Raw genomic sequence first — 18374 nt, 5'->3', positions numbered from 1 at the left:
AGACGATCACTGGAAGATATCAAAAGTTACAAAGTTACCACGTCCCCGAGGCTTAGGAGCACGTGCACCACATCCCCCTCCAAATCCGTGAGCACCCGCTCCTTCATCTTTGAATCCGGACAACAGTCTTCTGCACTCATGTCCTCCTCAGACCAAAAGCCTCCTTTCTCCCGGACACAGCTGAACCTGAAGGAACCAGTGTCACCGTTTTGGGTACGAACACAAGCTACAGACGTGTTACGGTCATCCTCCTGATGGTTAAAGCCTCTTGAGAGAGTGTAAGCTGCTTCCAGCTCTGCATCCGACCAGCCTCCACCCTGCTGCTGCTCACCTGGACGCTGCACGTCACAGCAGACGGGCTTGTGCGCTTCCTCGGCGGAAAGGGAGTCCTTGAAGGTGGGATAAACGATGAAATGCCTCGGGTTTCTGACACTGGAGAAGCTCTGTAGCGCCTCCTGGTGGTGCAGTTTCAGCAGGTTGGTAACAGCCTCGTCCTCCTCCTGCGTGAGCTGGACAATGAGCCGCTTTGGCTTAAAATGAGGGTGCATGGTGCGCGTCCTCCAGCCGCAGCTGCCGAGGTCTCTGGTGGGGTGTGGTCCAAACCTGAACGGGTCTGAGCGGTTTGGTGCAGCCACACAGGCCGACATGATGGGTTGTGGAGTGTTGAGTGGGAGGAAACCAGAAACCTGGTTGAGAGTAAAGAAATGAGAGTTTTTGTCTAATAAAACTGACACACCTGGAAGAAGTCCTGACTTGTGCACACTTCCTTAATCTTAGCCTCCCAAATTTCTGTCAATTTAGGGCCTTAGTACTGAGCCAAGCTAATTAAATATCCCCACCCCCAAAGAGGAACCACTCCTCCACCCCCAGCCTGTGTGCAGATTCATGTTGCATACTTCAGCATTAAATCCAATTACAGTGTGTACTCATCAGTATTGCAGTTTCAGTCCTGTTCTGATCCAAATCATACATGAATTCACCATTCCCCCCCATTCATTTGCTTTTGTAGCACTTAAAAACATGAACATTTTAAGACGGCTACAAAACTATAAATATTTTAATTTGAGAGAAAAGTGTACAAGAGGCAAATCTAGTATATATGTATATATATATATTTTTTTTTAATGGGGTCAAGATTTCCCTTTACTTTTGCCATCCAGTCAGAACCAGTGACACTTACCTTCATCCCAGTCAGTATATTGGGGATCCTCCCCCCGCAGCACGCAGTGGGGTCGGTGTAGAACAGCTCCGCGGAGCTGATGGGGTGGACTGAGAAGAAAAGCCGTAAAATATGCGTTACATGATAAAGACTAATCCTCATGTAGGATGGACTCACCCGTTTGGCTTCCTCCCGGTCGGGTGTGAGGGAAACGGGGCAGGTACAGATGCAGGAAGGAGGGGTGGTGCAGGGTCCTGTTGGAGATGGACGGCAGGACCGTCTGTTCAGGCCTCTGTAGAGGGAAGCTACCGGTTAAATTGCTCTCCTTGCGTCGTTGACGCAAAGGACGAGTTAAAAAAAAAAACCCTCTTACCCTTGAAAGGCCTTCGCTGTTACGCATCGTTTATTTTTTGCCGAACAGTGAAAAGTTGCGTCCGAACTGAAGCACGCGGTGTGGAAGCGTTTATAAAATATTAACTCATTTCCAATCAGGTGAGAACCAGCGACACCTGCTGGCTGACCCAGTAAACTGGTCATTTGATGTGTGAAGTTTCTTTGCATCTCACCTGGTTGTGAGCAGTTGAAGACTAGTTTTTTTTTTTCTTTTAAATCTTCAATAAGGTATTTAAAAGGCAACAAGGCACTGGAAAATGTTAGAGTGAATTCAGAAACTACATTTGTTGAGCTGGTCCCACTCTGGAGGCTTCACAGTAGAAAAGAAAAAAGCTGAGAAGTTTTGTAGATTCTTCAGTGAACACATTCAAATGATGCAAATAAGGCAACACATGTCATGTAGGAGTTCTGTATGGTGAAAGTTCAAAAATCAAATTCAAAAGTATTTAAGAAAATCTTTATTAAGTTCAAAAGGTAAAAGTAATTTCTTTTAAAGAGCAGGTTGCTTGACTTGCAAGTGTCCTCTGGTGCCTGTGAAGAGAGATCAGTTCAATGTGTGACAAAGTAAAGGCTCCCATTTTAAAAATGACTGTAAATACTGAGGCAGTCACCTGTTCTGGGGGTGCCACTGTTAACCTTGATGTAGCGAGTAGGTGGGTAAAAAGCAGGCAAGTATTTGAGAGGCATTCTGGTCCTCTGGGGTGCAGCAGAGGGACTGGGCAGAGCTAGAGGACACAGACAGTTAGTGATGCATCCAGATGCTCGCCATGCCCAGCATCTGAGGAAGCAACCGTACCTGCTGTGGGCTGCACGCTGTGGAAGATGCTGCCGAAACCTTCTGCGTCAGACTCAAATCTGTACACCGAGAAGAGGCGGTGGAGGACAGCTAGAGGATACGTGCACTGCACCGTCACCCTGTAAGAAAACAAGGCAGCAACATCTCAGCTCTGGAAGAGAGTGGGAACATCTGGTTGGCAATACACACCCCAGGGTAGAGTTAGCAGAATCCAAGTCGAGGCTGAAGAAGATCTTGTTTTGGTACGTCACATTACCCTTGGACAGCTGAGGGTCAGAGTGCATTGTGAGGCACAAAGGGCACGTCAGTTCATATTCTCATGTGCACACTGAATGAGGGCTACCTTGATTACGGCTCCACAGCTGTTGACTGGAACAGAGAACAGCATCCTGGTGCCACTCACTTCGTTGGGTACACAGAGTTCATTTATGAGGTGGACGCTTGCTGGGGTCTCCCCATCTGGGAGGATGGGAGACAAGTCAGCCACCACGGTCATCTGCCCATCAGTTGAGCACACTGCAGAGAAATTAGTCGTAGCACATGTGTAAACATGTTTCAGGCTCCTATTGTGGTGAGCTGAGAGGATATTCTTACCAATGAGCTCTGCAGAACTGAAGGGACACGTCTTGACTGTTGAGCTCTTGACCACCGAGGTGTCACGATCCCTCACCAGGATCTCAAACGTGCCCAGGAATCCCATCAAGTCAACATCCTGCAGGACATACAGTTAGTTTAAACAAGACATCCGATGCCACCGGTGACAGTCCCACCCTTACCCTGTATTCGTATCCAGGAGTGAAGAGCGGCACATCAAGCAGCAGACTCTGGCTGCTGTTGCTGACGATGACGTAGCCGCGCGCGGCTGCCAGCTCCGATGTGAGCAGGTCCGAACCGATGCTGAACTCCCACAGGTAGTCAAAGGGGTGGTGATCCAGCTTGAAGCTGATTCCAGATGCTGTACAGACTGCTTCAAAGACTGGAGGAGCTGAAAAATATTGTACCATCAGCAGCTGCATGCATGAGCAGGACAGAACTCTGAGTAAAGAGACTCACAGACTCGTGTTGATGCCGAGACTAACGTAACGTGGTAATAAGGGTCACTCCCAGGCACAGTCAGGGTGTAGTTTACAGCCAGCTTGTGGATCATGGCTCCTGCTTCTTTTGAGTACTAAAACAAAAGATGTTCCTCACTCTGGGAACCAGCTGTGATGAGCCACCAAACAAAGAACCTCAACCTTACCTGCTGTATGACCACCGGGTCGTGAAGAGGCACCTTCAGAGTGAAGGAGTGTGTGTGGTTGGGATATGAAACTTCTGTGAGGCTGCAGGTGCTCCCATTGGTGAAGGGCACTGCCAACTCTTCCCCATTCAGCTGGACACAAGTCAGCTCCACATCCTCAGGAATATTTCCGAGGTAGACGGTGAACACTTCCTCCCCCGGGACGGTCTGATCCACAGTGATAAGCTGACGGGGCAGGAGGGGAGTGACCAGCATCCTGTGAAATCTGATGACAGTTTCTTGGAGATTCTCATCCACTGAGCTTTGCTTGAAGTACAGATGGAACATGTAAAACTCAAAGATGCCACTGCTCACAAAGCTCTGAAACAGACGGACAGCTGGATGAATACAGGATTCAGATTAGAGCGTCAGATACCCACACGTACGAGTCCTCACCCTCCTGTATCCTCCCTTAGCTTTGTAGGGGATGCCGATTTGGACCGTTGTGTTCCTCTTGTCCATAATGAGGCCCATCTGCTCTGCCACCGCCTGCTCCACCAGGTTACCATTAAGGCCAACGCTGAGCCGTGTGCCGTTCACACTGGGATACAGCGCCTCTGGAGTCTCCCACGTAATGTAGCCACTGCTGTAGGATCCCTGATCTGTTTAGGAGAGCAGGCCACCATTTATTAGCAGAAAGTAAGCCAAAGCAGAAATAAGGGCGGTAGTACTTACTCATGGAGCAGACAGCCACAAGGTCCACCATGAGAACCACCCAGCTTTGTCTGGAGAACACCGTTGCGTGCACCACCTCAACTGGAACATCGTTTACCTGAAGAGAGACGCTGCTTAAACCCAGCTTTGTGCCGCCGCACTGCTGACGCTCCCCATGTGTAGCTTACCTCAGTGCTGTACGAGTCGGGCTGTCCGTACGGTGTACGAAACACAATACGTCCGTGCTTCAGGTCAAACACGTAGCCCTGCTCCCGAGCTTCAGTGAGGTTCATGGGTGGCATCTGCTCATCTGGTCTTTGAAAGGTCACCTGCCAGTCCGAAGTGGGGGAGCTGTACGCCTGTGAAAAAGGTCACAACTTCAAGTTTTTTTTTTTTTTTTTTTTAACTTTAAGACATGAGGACCGATTCATTGCTGCAACACGTACCGGCTGGAGAGCGTTCCAGGTGTCACTTGTCCTGGAAGGGCAGGTAAGGTCGCTCTTCACAGACACCTGCAAGGAGCCAAATTAAAAACTGAATCTGCTCCTGAATGATCAGGTCCCCCCCCCCCCCCCCCCCCAAACCCACCTCCATGAAGTTGACCTCACAGGTGACCTCTCTGGGTGAGAAAGTGAGGGGGGAAGAGCAGGTCTTGTTCAGTTCAAAGCTGGACTCCTGGCCGTCAGCATCATTTGTGATCAGGTTGAAGTTGAACATGAACAGATCATCCTAAAACAAAAACAGGAGTTAAACGTGTTGCTTCATTGTAAGGGCTGCTGAAAGCTTCCCCGCAAAGTTGTACACACTTTTTTGTAAGTGTGACAGCTGAAGTAAGAGGCTCTGAGCTCCACGAGGCCCAGGAAAGGGAGAACATTGAGACTATAGCCACACTTTGCTGCATAGTCCTCAGTGATGGCGTACGCACCCGTTCCATCTGTGAAGGAAGTCCCCGTGTTAGTAATCTAGCTCAACATTTACATCTGTATACAGAAGCTGCTTCCCCAGAAGACTCACCAACGGCTTCAAAGACAGGATTTTCTCCTGTGACTGAGAGATCAACGGCTGTCACAAAGTAACGATCGCGACACTCCATTTCAAGCACTCCTGCGTTGAGAGACAGGTTTTCAATGTAGACGGACATCTAGTAAAGTAAATTAATTGGTGAGTGTCCACCAACCTTCTGACTGGAGATCAAATCCTGCAGCTGACCACACAGACAGCAGTAAAGCCACACTGCAACACAAAGAAGAGCATGATCAAGCAGTTCAGTGACCATAGAGCCTCCTGTTCTATAAAGTTCCACTGAAACAACCTACCTGAAGCTAGACTTGAAAGCCATAGCTGCTAATGTGCTGGCAGTGTCTAAAGCTAGCTTAGCTGCTAGCAAACTACACCTGTTGCCCAACACAAGCCCAAGTGAACCAATTGTTCCCAAGCAAACACACACTATGAAACACTGCCTCACTCCAGATTTTATTAAACCATTTCCTCACCAACCGACCAACCAGCAGCTACACACACACATGCAGCTCGTCAGGAATCATTTCATCCAGTGACATCACAGGTGCTACTAATTATATCATCACCTCTCCTCAAGAGACTCAACGGTGAATGAACATGCTCCACAGAAAAAGGGCTTTAAGCACTACCTTTTCTGGATAAGAAAACTCAAAGCAAATTTAAGATTAAAAATGATTGAATTAAGTGCACTCAAAGAGTTTGGAATATGGTTAAGAAAAAGAGTGGAGCCCCCCCTGGAGATTTCAAGAGCAATGAAAATGTCAGATCTAGTGAATTTTGAACCAAACAAACTGGATGTTGGGTTTAAGGAATGGGGGAAAACAGCCCTTCTAATGATACATCCGATATTTGAGGTGGAAATTCTGCAGTCTTTTAGACAATTGCAAGACAGATTTGGTTTGGCAAGTAAAGACTTTTATAGATACTTGCAACTGAGAAGTTACTTGATGTCACAAAAAAGAATGGAGTCAGCTCAAGAAACAACCCACTCCTATAGAAGAATTGTTCATAAATATTATAAAATAAACGACTGGTGCTAAGGTTGTTTCACGAATTTATAAATGCTTAAATTTGTTGTTGTCAGGGAGCTCTCTTGATATAAAAGATAGTAACAAAACAAATTTGTGCTGGAGGGATTGTCACAAGATAGGAGACCACACACACATATTTTGGGACTGCCCAAAGTTGAAAAACTATTGGGAAGGGATTCAGAAAGAAATATTCTCTATATTAAACATTGATTTAACTCTGACTCCACAATGTTATATCATAGGAGCATTCCCTAAGGGAAGATGGGGAAAAATGAAGCTGTATCTATTACATGTCCTATTATTAATAGCTAAGAAGATGATTACTTTCTTGTGGTTAAAACCGCCCCCTCTCACAATACCCCAGTGGCAGGAGAGGGTGAAAAGGGTTTACGTGATGGAGAAGATAACAGCACACCTTCATCTCAAGATGGACATTTTCTCAAAAAGATGGGGCCCTGTAAGCAAATACTTAAACCTGCCAATGTGAAAAATAAATAATCTATGCTGTCTCAGAACTGTCCAAGTGTGATCTGAATGTCAGAAACAGTCCAATGGCTGAGTGTTTACCAAACTGTTATTTCTTTGTTTCAGTTTATACATTTCATGAATAACGTTGGAGTTTTCTTTTTCATATGTATGTAACAGAAAAAAAAATCTGTTGTAAACTAAAACATGTGTGTAAATACATATGAATACCAATAAAACTTGGTCAAAAAAAAAAAGGCCTTAAATTTCAATACCAAGATGCAGAAGACACTACTTCTGTGCGTTTTTAGTTCATTTGATGTAAAACAATCTGTAATTAATGATTCTTACATTCATATGTTAGTAATACTCCTTTTACCTGTGAACAATTTCAAATTCAAGGCAGTAAAACACGGTATTATTCAGAACTCTTTAATTACTCAATTATAGGTGAGATACATACAATACAACAAAATGACAGCAATAAATCCCTTATTTAGAGGTCCAGCATGCAAACACCGTAGAGACGCGAGTCCATGTGATTCATGTTGGAATGACAGAATATACAATCAGAGGTCCAAGGCTTTGTTCTTTCACCAGCTTTATTTTTGACATGGTTTGCATCTACTGTGACAAAAAAAAACATTCCAGAGGTTTGAATGCAATTCAAATTGCCCATAAAAAGCCTATTTACAGACTCATAATTCATTAAAAGGCTCATAATTCATAATGAAATGTGTTCTTAGCTGAGCACCTTTTGTCTGAGACACTTTTTACTTCTAAACTGTCTCTTTAAAGGCACCGCTCCCAAAAAGCAAAGGCTGCTCTGGTTGGTCAAAGATTCCAAATCGAGGTAGATGCTCATTCTTTCTGCTTTTCATTCCACCGATGCTTCCTAATCCTGGATGCAGCACTGCATGTTTTCCATGTTTCTCAGCTGCAGCACACCTGGTCTGAACAAATGGGTCTTCAACAGCCTGAAAGAGCTGACCCATTTATTTCAATCAGTTGTGTTGAAGCACTGAGAGCTTAAACTAACGTGTTCCCTCGTCCTACTCGCTCCACTTCCCGGCATCTTCGTTGTTCCTGGTGAGGATGCGAAACCTCTGCTTCCACTGCATCGGTCTAAAATGATGTCAAACTTCAACTTAAGCAGCAGAGGAGGAATAATGTTTGGGTCACAGGAGGAGAAAGAGTGTGAGGAGGTGTTAACGTTATGAAAAGCCCCGTCTGTTTGAGATGTGCCACATTAACCACGATGTGGACTTTATGCAAATGTGTTTCAGGGTGATGCAGATAAGTAACTTTATTTATAGATTTAAAAAAAAAATAAGGTGTTCGTACAGAGGCAGTGTCTTCAGTTTGACTTAGTAATTGAACAGAGCTTTTGGTAGCAGAAAGAACAATGCAACACATGAAATTAATAAAGAAAAACTCAAAAGCAAAATCTTTTTAATTAGAGTTCCCGGGCGGTAAAACGAGACGAGGGTGTGCATTTAAACTCAAGTTTCTTTCACCTGAATGGGATGACTTTTCAAATGTAAACATCACAAATCAAAAAGCAGATCTAAACGGTCTGAGTTTAACGCAGACACATAAACAGCGTGAACACTCCCCTACATGTTTGTTCTGCTGCGATGGGAGAAATGTTCGGAGGGGACTTCAAACGAGCGGTGCTGGACGTCAGAAACGCTCGTATCGTTCACCGGGTAGCGGCACTGGATCGTCAGCCTATGACAGACAAGACTTCAGTGACACTGGTTTCATTTCTCTGAGAGCAGAGGCGGCTCAGTGGGCATTTCTCACCTGTACGGAGCGTCTCTGTGTATGAGAGGATCAGCCGCAGGCAGAAAGTCTTGAGCGTAGCTGATCTGGTTTTCATAAACCAGAACATTTCCTTCGGTCTACTGAGATACAAAGAGATCAGCTCAAAAGGTCAGAAAAGCACATCAACATGGTGCACCTTACATAAATAAACCCTCTTACAGTTACAGTTGTGCCACAAGAGTTGAGGCTGAAGCTGAAAAGGGCTCTGGCACTGTCCGTCTCCATGGGAACACAGTCGGGGTCCAGCAGAGCGGTTCGGTCGGGCTGGACAGGCGGAATGATGTGGGTGGTGTCAACAATGGCCACCATCCTCCCCTCTGGTAAACAAACTATCAGAGAAACATAAATGTGGTGATAAAACACAACAGGCATAAACACGGAGCCGTCTCGCTCGCACTTTGTACCTAGAAGTTCTCTTGCAGGAAAGGTGCATGTGTGGGTGAGACTGTCGTGTTCCCTCAGGGACTCCGCATCCACAACAGTTGCATTGACTCCGGCAACGAGACCCCGTAAAGACAGCTTCTACATCGTTGGGGGGGGAACCCAGAAAGGACACGTGTTCAAATCACAATATATACATGATGATGTGGCAGTGCAGGAGTGACTGAATTACAGTGTAAACAGGCACAAACACAGCAAAGCTTTGACAGAATCATATGCTATTTACAGAATATTTCAATGAAGGTTGTTTAAGAATCCATACATCAGATTAAACTACAGAGAAGAAGAAGAAAAAACTGAATGAGGTAAAGATGGCAACGGTTGCTCTGTGATACTGTTGCTAAGAAAAGAAGCTCTGGAGTCCTCATTTTAGGTAAAAGGACTAAAGGATCTAATAATAATTTGGTCCTGAACAGCTCTTAAAGTTGGTTAATTACAACCTCAGAAGAGCAGCAAATGACATATTACACCAGGTCATTATTTATTCAATGAAAAATAAGCTGAAATGCAAATCCATCCACCATCATCGTGTCGCGGGGGCAGCAGCTTGCGCAGAGACCTTGGTGGTCTGATCCTCGGCTACTGAAGCTAAAATGTAAAAGAGGCGCGTGAAAAACTAAGTACACCTCTGCTTGTAGAACCACATTTAGCATTAATAACTTTAAGTAACTCGTTTTCTGTGTGAAGTCATCAGTGTCTCACATCGTTCCAGAGGAAGTCAGTCTCACTCTTCTTTACAGCGCTGCTTCAGCTCATTGAGGTCTGCAGCTTTGGTTTCTGCACAGCTCTCTGAAGGTCCCACAGCATCTCACTCAGGCTGAGGTCTGGACTCTGACTGGACCAAACAACACTTTGATTCTTCTCTTCTTCACACAGTCTCAGCAAAGCTTTAGATGTCAGACAAATGGCCTCACGACTGCAAGGTGCCCAGGTCCTGTGGCTGCAGAACCAGCCCAGATCATCAGCCCTCCACCACCGTGCTTGACAGCTGGTGTGAGGTGTTTGTGCTGATGTGCTGTGTTTGGTTTCCTCCAAACGTGCTGCTGTGACCTTGGGTTGAACTTGCTGGGACTCCTGGGAAGATTCACAACTGTCTTCCACTTGTGAATAATCTTTCTCTGTGTAGAATGATGGACTCCAAATAGTTTGGAAATGGCCTTATAACCCTTCCCAGATTCATGGGCAGCACCAGTTTTTTTCTCTAAGATAATTGCTGATGTCTTTCCTCCTTGGCATCGTGTTAACAGACTGTGAAAACGTTTGTTTTTAATGTAGGTCCTCACACTTTATGATGATCACTAATCATGTTCATTCGATTAGCAGCACCTGGTTGTTCTACTTAATTCCTGTAGAAAATATAAGTGTGAATCTTTGCATTCTGCCTCAGTTGGATGTATTTACCCAGTTCTAAAACATGCTAGGAATCAGTTCATTTTAATGTCCCGATGCATAAAAACATTGGAAATGGAGGAGAGTTTACTTTCTTTTTCACATGACATAGTATCAATCACCTCGTATATTATTCCAGGACTGTTGAAGGGGATCTCCACAGTCAGGTAGTCATCCTCTGCATCCACTTTGAATCCCCCCAGCTGCACCAGGTCCCAGTCCAGCCTGTGGTTTCCGAGGAAGAGCTCCCACTGCAGCTCAGACTGGGCACTGTGGTGCATCAGCACCAGCAGGCTGCTCTCTGTGCACTTCCCCTCCAGCCTGGGGGAACTTATATCTGCACATCAGGAAAGAATAGAATAGAAGTACTTTATTCACTTCGCAGTTGCAGCATACAGACAAGTAAGAATAAAAATAAGAATATATGGAAAACAGGAGCTGTAGGTTAACAGAACAGCGGAACATCTATGTCTGCAGACTTCAGGTGAAAATAAAACATTTGGCCGCTAAAGATCCTGCACCTTTTTTTTATATATATATATATATATATATATATATACACACACACATACACACACACACATATACATACACACACACACACACACACACACACAGAGGCCTCCAAACAAAAGCACACAACTTAATGTACATTTTATGAACTTGGTATGCTTTTAACAAGGCAAACGGCAGCCTTCCCGGGTCTGGTTTTGCCAGAAGTTTCTTCCTTTTAGTAAAAATATTTAGTTTTAAACACTTTATTCAGAGTCTAAAGTTTCTTTTTATCCCTCTTACGCTCTTTTATTTTCGATTTTACTTTTAATCTTAATTTGTTTTATATTGAATGATTAGTATCCCTTGTGTTGTACTTGTTGTTGTAGTGTTTTTGATTATTTTTATTATGCTTTTGCTTCTGTACTGCACTTTGGTTGACTGAGGTTGTTTAAAATGTGCTCTTTAAATAAACTATGACTAAAGTTACTCAAGTACATATAGTTGTGTATTTTAAATAGCAGATGTTTATCTTTCTACAAACCACCCGGGGTGTGGATCAGCACCTTTCTGAGAGTGTTCACATGTCACAGATGAGAAGAAAAGCTGTGAGTATTGTTGGAGCTTCAAAATAAATAAACCCTTGTTGAATTTGAAAGGAAATTGAACGTGTGCACACAGGAAGTCCACGCCAAGAGAGAATTAATTAAGGAAAGGATGCAAAGGTTGCGCTGCATCTATAAGGAAGGTGCATGCACGTGTTGCTGCTTCCCGTCTTAATGGGTGAAATAAGCAAACTTAAATTCCAACTCGTCTGAATCGGTGTCGATGATGGACTCAGAATAATAAGAATCACTCACCTTTATTTTCAGCATTATGCTCCACAGCAGCATGGTGGTAAAACAGCTCTCCAGTGGGTGAGATGGAAAGAGTGAAGATGAAAGCAAAGCTGTACGTCTTGTACCCACCACCTATATACTGTGATAAGACAGCAAATCATTGCGTGTCAGACATGCTGACACAGTGTATCCACGTCGACCTGCTCGTCGTCGGTCAGACTCACCTCTGGGATGATTTTTGGGTGTGACAACAACAGACTGAGCTGGTAGAAGTAACTCCCGTTGGAGTGGGAGAGCCTGGACACCACGAAGTCTGCGTCAGTCTGGTTGTGGGTCCAGGTTAAAAGGTCTCCACCACCGTCTACCGTCACCTTCTGGAGGTGCACGTCTGGCGTGAAGGAGCCCAAGCTGACCGAAAACAGCTCTTTGGATGAGACTTTATCTACAGGAGAGACTGAACATGTTTGCCAACATCGGGAATTTTTCTGAGCACCAGAGACACGAAGGCTCCTGTACAATTATTTGTGCGCATGCGCACAAAAGTCGTCTTCACGCAGTAAAAAGGTTGGAAAATTTCCTTTCTTACAAGTAAACAGGGTTTTTTTTTTCAAATTAATTCAAAAGACCACAACATGATCTATTAAATACATATCATGTGTTTTAGTAGCATTTAAAGAGTATAATCAGTACGATAGATGGACCTAGGAAGCCTCACTGTCGGTCAGGACCAGGCTGTGCGGGATGAGAGGAGTCTGAAGGCGCCTGAAGGTGCGATGCTGTGTGAGAGGCCAACGCTGCTCCTCCCACTGACTCATGAAGAAGAGATCCACTGACATGGACTGAGTGTACTGTCCCCTCACAACAGAGCTCTGGAAGACAAACAGCATTTGGGATCTTGTGAACCCTCAGATTTATTTAAAAATCACCAGATTGGAAACCACCGTCCTATTGTCCATCTTTCTTGCATACCTTCATGTGTACACCCTGGGCTCCTGGAGGAATCCTGACCTCTACTCTCCCCTTCTGCCAGCCGATCTTGTACCCCCTCTCCTTAATGTCCGATTCACTCAGAGCCTGGCCGCTCACTCCTAACCTCAGGCCTCTGTGCCTGACATGGCCGTGAACTAACGGAGACAGAACTTGAGGGACAGTCCACAGCAGGTCAGAGCCGTCCACTGAGGCCTCATCTAGTGGATACCACAAAAAGAGAGTTATACCATACATTTCCCCATGCTGGGCTGCAGTAATAATCCGATACGATAAACTGTACAAACTGAGAACACAGGCGACAGAAGCATCAACAGCCAGGAAGTTGCCTTGTTGTCTGTACAAGATGGAAGCTCCTACGCTCTCCAAGTCCACTCCCTTTTCCTGAAACAAACACAGTAGCCATGAAGTCTACAAACAAGGGAACCCCGCAAGCCAGGTCCCAGGAAAGCCGTGCGGCACCTGGACAGAGTATGACAGCGGGGACGAGTAGTAACAGCGGAGCGTGAGCCGAGACGTGTGCAGGGACACGTGGTAGCCCAGAGCAGCAGCGTCTCTCAGGGACAAGACCACGGCTTCCTTCGCTGGCTGTTCAGCTCCATCAAACATGACAGCCATGTCCGCCTCATCAATTCCCTGTTCGGGGACAAGAGGTGCCTCATCAGCAAGATATCCAGAGCTAAAGTTCAACTAAGGAAGCAAAAATCATAGAAAAACACAAATAACTGTCTGTAAATGTGGCATTTACTTACATTCTTCTCATTTTCAAGCTCAATAGGCAGGATAGATAGCTGAATGGAGACCTACAAAAAGGTAAAATACAAGGTTTGATGCATTACCACATTCCACAAACTCAAGTGTCTCCATTTAACCCAGTATGGTTTTATTTTCTATGCACTGAAGCTCACACTGAAACAAACGGGTGAATACCTCCATGTAGTTTTCCTCACAGACCATCTCTCTGGTGCTCCACCTCTCCTGCAGTGAGCAGTGCAGCTGGAAGGGGTACGCTGCCACCTTTCCATCCCCCAGCGCATTTACCAGCCAAACACGCAGGTGATAGTCTGAGCCTGTCTGAGGAGGAGACAAACATAACAGCAGTTTCACATGAAGGACACATATCAATGCACCACGTTTAGCTGAACCTACCCGACTGTTTACATGACAGGCCAGGAAGGAGGCACGAAACACCAGGTCTCCAGCATCAGTTTTTAGGATGGTGTAGCCACAGAGTGTGGCCTCCTGAGGAGACAGAAGGTGGAGTCCATTCTGGTCTGGTAATGAAGACAAAAAACAAAAACAAAAAAAACTTGTTCACCAGCACAACAGCTTTACTCATAATTGCCAAGAATATCTCTATTAGCAATTCTTTTTTCGGATGGATGAAGATTAAGACACATAAGATACCTTCAAATTCAAACCGGATCATCCGGCCAAGGAAGTTGTCTTTGACGGAAAGCCAGAAGTGACGCTCGAGACATTTCGTCTGAAATCCTCCTGAAAATATGAAGCCTGGAATCAGTTTTTCAGCAAACTATGAAAAAAGTGTCATGGCAGAGGCCCTGAGGTACAAAGATGATGTAATATGATCTATTTTCTCTTTTTTTTTTTTTTACAGCAGAGCGTGAAATCAAATCACAACCAAAAATAAAAATGTTTACTTTGATTTAGAAAAAATGCACAAAAACCATCCAGAAACACACTCAACATATAAAACCAATGTATAGCAATGCTACAGAGAGGTATTCAGGGCCTTTTCATGTTTATATTTAAGGACTTTCAATCATTTCGAATAAAAATTGTGTATTCTGTAGCATGTTTATGTCTTCTTTTTTTTTAAATAATCCATTTCTTTCTCATTTTTTAGACAACCATGCCATATACAATAACGAACAATCACTTATTGTACAACCCAAGTTCTAACAATATATGTGCAGTCTAAGTGAAAACGTGTGAATTGCTTAAAATTGGAGGAGCCAATAGTTTGTTTACGGATCAATTACAGCTTCCCCAGAGAGCACTGGACCCTTTACACACTTCTGCCAGGATGTTTCAGCCTCATGACACACTGTTGGCTTTAAAGCTGGTCTCACCTGTCGGCAGGTGACTGGTAGCACGTAGAGGAAAGGCCAGGAGAAACAAGACACTGAAACAAACACATCTCATCAACATCTGCATGAAGCTGCGCTTAAACATTTCTCGGCCTTTAACTTTCAAACTTACCAACAGAAAGTAGGCGAAATCATTACTGTCATCTTTGTGGGACATTAATTTAGACCAAACCTAAATAAAGCTGTCAGTTTTGTTTACCTCCTGGTGACGCCATTTTGCCAGAGTCATTAATTAAGAAGCTAATTTATAGCACATTAGCTGTTTCTTCTTCTTTTGTGTTTATTGACGGTTGGCAAAATTTGCTGCTTTCTTGTCCGTTTTTATTAACATAGATATGAAGCATTAAAATGGCCTGGAAAATTAATTCAAATAAAACATTGTTTCAGAGTCTTTATGTAAAATTAAAATCTTTAACCTAAAAAAAACTGTTTTTCATGTTAAAGCACGGTCCTCCAGTGACAACTAGTGGCCAAAATGGGAATTGTCCCAGATCAACGGTCACTGCTTTGCAACAAAACACAAAAAGATAAGAAAAATAAAGCTAAAAAATAATTTAAGACAATTATAAGCAGCGATGTGAATATTATTATGTGCAGCAGCTTTTGTCACAAGAAACACTGCAAGTATAGAGGGATATAACTACTAAAGCACAGACTGGAGGACTCATGATAAGCTTTTTTTCTTCTTTTCTTTTCTTTTTTAATTGAATAAATAGCAGGGGTGCATGTAAGATTTTAAGAAAAGCTCATTTATTGTCTGCTGTGGCACTTAAATTAATTGAACATTTGTGATTTCCCCCTGTTGGTTTGACAAATAAATTTAAATCTTAAGTCAGCCAAAAACTAACAGCAACATGAAGGATCCTAAAAATTGACCGATAAATCAGCGGGAGGAGTTATAAGCTGAATCATTAGAAGTAGGTGCTTATTTATTCCGATTAAACTGCAGACACATTGACAGTATTTCATGTTGTGGAGCAGCAGGAATGAAAGCAGAGGCGGTGTTGGACCCCCTCCACTTCACAGCAGCACAGCTGGATGCCTGCTTCACAACATCTTCAGCTGCTTGGAAAATACTAATTTAGGTCAGCTAGTGTCATGATTAAAGACTGAGTAATATGGCTTATCCGGGAGAGTCCTGTGGAGAAGACGGGGGGAAAACACAGTAATCGAAAAGGTCACTATCTATTTAAAGAATGAGATGTGAAAATTATTCGCTCATTAGTAAGTGCAGTGATGTGACTGGTGAACAACAGAGCAGTTCCTCGGGAAACAATAAACGAGAACTGAAAAACTTCTGTGATGAATAATGTTTCAAATAGCTGAAGTTTCAAATTTCACTAGTCAAAACCAGCCCAAATGTGTATTCTTACATGTACTTCGCTTGTGAGCATCTCAAGCAACTTTTTCAAATGTTTTTGGTTAGTTCAATAGTCTCCAAGGTGAGTAAAAGAAGAATTTTAAGAAATTAAAGAGGGTTCTCAAACTGAGAACGCTTTACTGAAGGAAAACTGTTGAACAAGCTGTTTGCATCCAGAAGTGTGTCGCTAGGAAGAGAAAGACTGAAAACCAGAGAAAATGAAAATTTAAAGTATGAATTTTAAAAGACAAACACATTTTTTGGTTCTCTGTCCCTCACTGATTTTGCATTGTGACTCTTATTATAATAGCAAAAGCAGGACTGTCGTATCTCCTATTTTCCTTAACAAAATCTGGTGCCTATATTACCCAGAATGCAACTTGACTGCTTATTGTAAAACTGCAGGCACACCGAGCAGATTAACGAGCGAGCCACAGAAGTCTGACCTGTTAATGTTGCAGCTGCAGTGATTGTGTACAGACTTGATCCTCAGGTCATTAACAGAGTAGCATCCACGACCCGCTGCAGACGTTTGGAACTCGTCCTCGATGCAAACTCCAAGCAGGAACTACAATAACTGCAACTAGTGTCTGTGTGCACGCCATCGGGCCTGTTGCTCAGCCTTATATAGTCTTACACCCAGTTGTGTCTCATTTTGGGGTCCAAACGGTGAACCATTTTACCCTAAATGACTTTCCCCAAACCCAAACGACTGTTTGCAGGCTGACATTTAGAAGTTAGTCGCCCCTTCCTTTTTTCTGTCCACTGACTCAAAGTGATGGCATGAAGGGTGGGGGAGCAGCCTCATTAACATTTGAGTCACATTGTGTCATTAACAGCATCGCGCAGCGTGCGGTTTTCATGTTGTGATGGGACTCCTGCAAAGCTGGTGCCGCTAATGATGACCGACAGAAGTTCAGCCATAGAGTTTGACTTCACCGTCGTTCTTTGCATCAAATGTTTCAGATTTAAAGTCACTGCAACCCGAATATGAATCAGCCGAAATGTCTGATTTGGAGGTTTTCTTCCATGTTTTGGGAGCAGGTTCGTCACTGCCGTCATGGTTGGTGATGACCTTCTTCTGCTCAGTGGCACCACAAGCCGCCTCCTCGCCTTCTCGCCTCATCTTCTCCACCAATCACATCCTTTGGTTGACTTGAGGATGAGGAGGATCTGAAGATGAAGAAGCCTATTTATCAGCCCAGCACATCTCACTTCAGCAGTGGTAACGTTCGGCTCTTCCATAAAAGTTAGGGTTTGTTCAGTTTTGGACTTTTGCAGCAGACTCGGGGATATAAGAGCAGGACTGAGCTGCAGTTTGTGGTGGAGATGCCTCGCTCCCAGGTTCAGGTGCTTCTTGTGGCTTTGTGCTCGTCCGTGCTGTTGGTGCGGGTCAGCGGCGCTCAACAAGGGGACCGGCTGACAGACACACCACAAGTAGACCTCATAAATGACAAGGTGAGTTCAATAAAGCAGATACACTGCAACACCATTCAGAAAAGGAGGTGGAATTTGAATAATTTCACACTGGATTTGGTACTTTAACCGGCTGTTGAGTGTTTTTATTCTAATCTCAATCCAAGTTTTTATCATTCCTCCCCGTTTCTCCTGTAGGATCTAACTCGCTTGCTCTTACTGAGGTTTGCGTCTGGTCTGATGGCATCAAGAGGAGAAGAGGCGCTCCGCGAGCTCGACGAAGAGGAACTGGGAGGCAGGGAACAGCTGAGGAGACGACACATTCGCTTTTCCCAAAGAGAGCGCAAGGCGGGCTGCCGCAACTTCTTCTGGAAGACGTTCACCTCGTGTTAACACAAATCAGACAGTTCGAGCCGGGGCGTTTCACTTCCTGAGGGATAAACCGACACGTTTGTCTGCTGTTGTTGTAACCGGATCATTTCCTGCAAGATAACAGATGTTTGTCCAGTTGTTTTAAACGGTGACGAGGTTGTGTGTTTTCCCTCTGGAAGGCGTGTAGGCAGCATCTAAAATAAAATGTACTGATTTAAAGAAACATGTTTGTCAGGCTGTTAACAAAACTAAAAAAACAAGTAATGCTGAATTTAAAGGTACTCCTACATTTCCCATAATGCAGTATGCATAAATAAGCCTGTACATGGCAGAGTTTGTGAAG

At 44.2% G+C, this 18374-nt stretch overlaps 1 protein-coding gene and 1 pseudogene across 1 annotated transcript; one reads left to right on the top strand and one right to left on the bottom strand.

Moving 5' to 3' along the window:
• Positions 1–26: 26 nt before the first annotated feature.
• LOC142368674 (uncharacterized) lies at positions 27–5152 on the bottom strand (annotated as a pseudogene).
• Positions 5153–17478: 12326 nt separating this feature from the next.
• On the top strand, positions 17479–18214 carry sst5 (somatostatin 5). Its single transcript, XM_075451581.1, has 2 exons — positions 17479–17701; positions 17858–18214. Exons 1-2 carry the CDS (start codon positions 17573–17575, stop codon positions 18050–18052), a joined length of 324 nt encoding a protein of 107 aa, XP_075307696.1. The 5' UTR covers positions 17479–17572; the 3' UTR covers positions 18053–18214.
• The last annotated feature ends 160 nt before the right edge of the window (positions 18215–18374 follow it).

This window comes from Odontesthes bonariensis, chromosome 19 (genome assembly GCF_027942865.1).
Source record: "Odontesthes bonariensis isolate fOdoBon6 chromosome 19, fOdoBon6.hap1, whole genome shotgun sequence".
NCBI lineage: Eukaryota > Metazoa > Chordata > Actinopteri > Atheriniformes > Atherinopsidae > Odontesthes > Odontesthes bonariensis.
The sequence above is the reverse complement of the archived record's forward strand: the minus strand, read 5'-3'. Positions and strand labels throughout refer to the sequence as shown.

What these genes read in the sequence shown, in the direction of transcription:
- sst5 (XM_075451581.1), top strand. Translation starts at nt 17,573, where the DNA reads ATGCCTCGCTCCCAGGTTCAGGTGCTTCTTGTGGCTTTGTGCTCGTCC. An exon ending in TAGACCTCATAAATGACAAG is followed by an intron (nt 17,702 to 17,857) that starts GTGAGTTCAATA and finishes TTTCTCCTGTAG; the next exon opens with GATCTAACTCGCTTGCTCTT.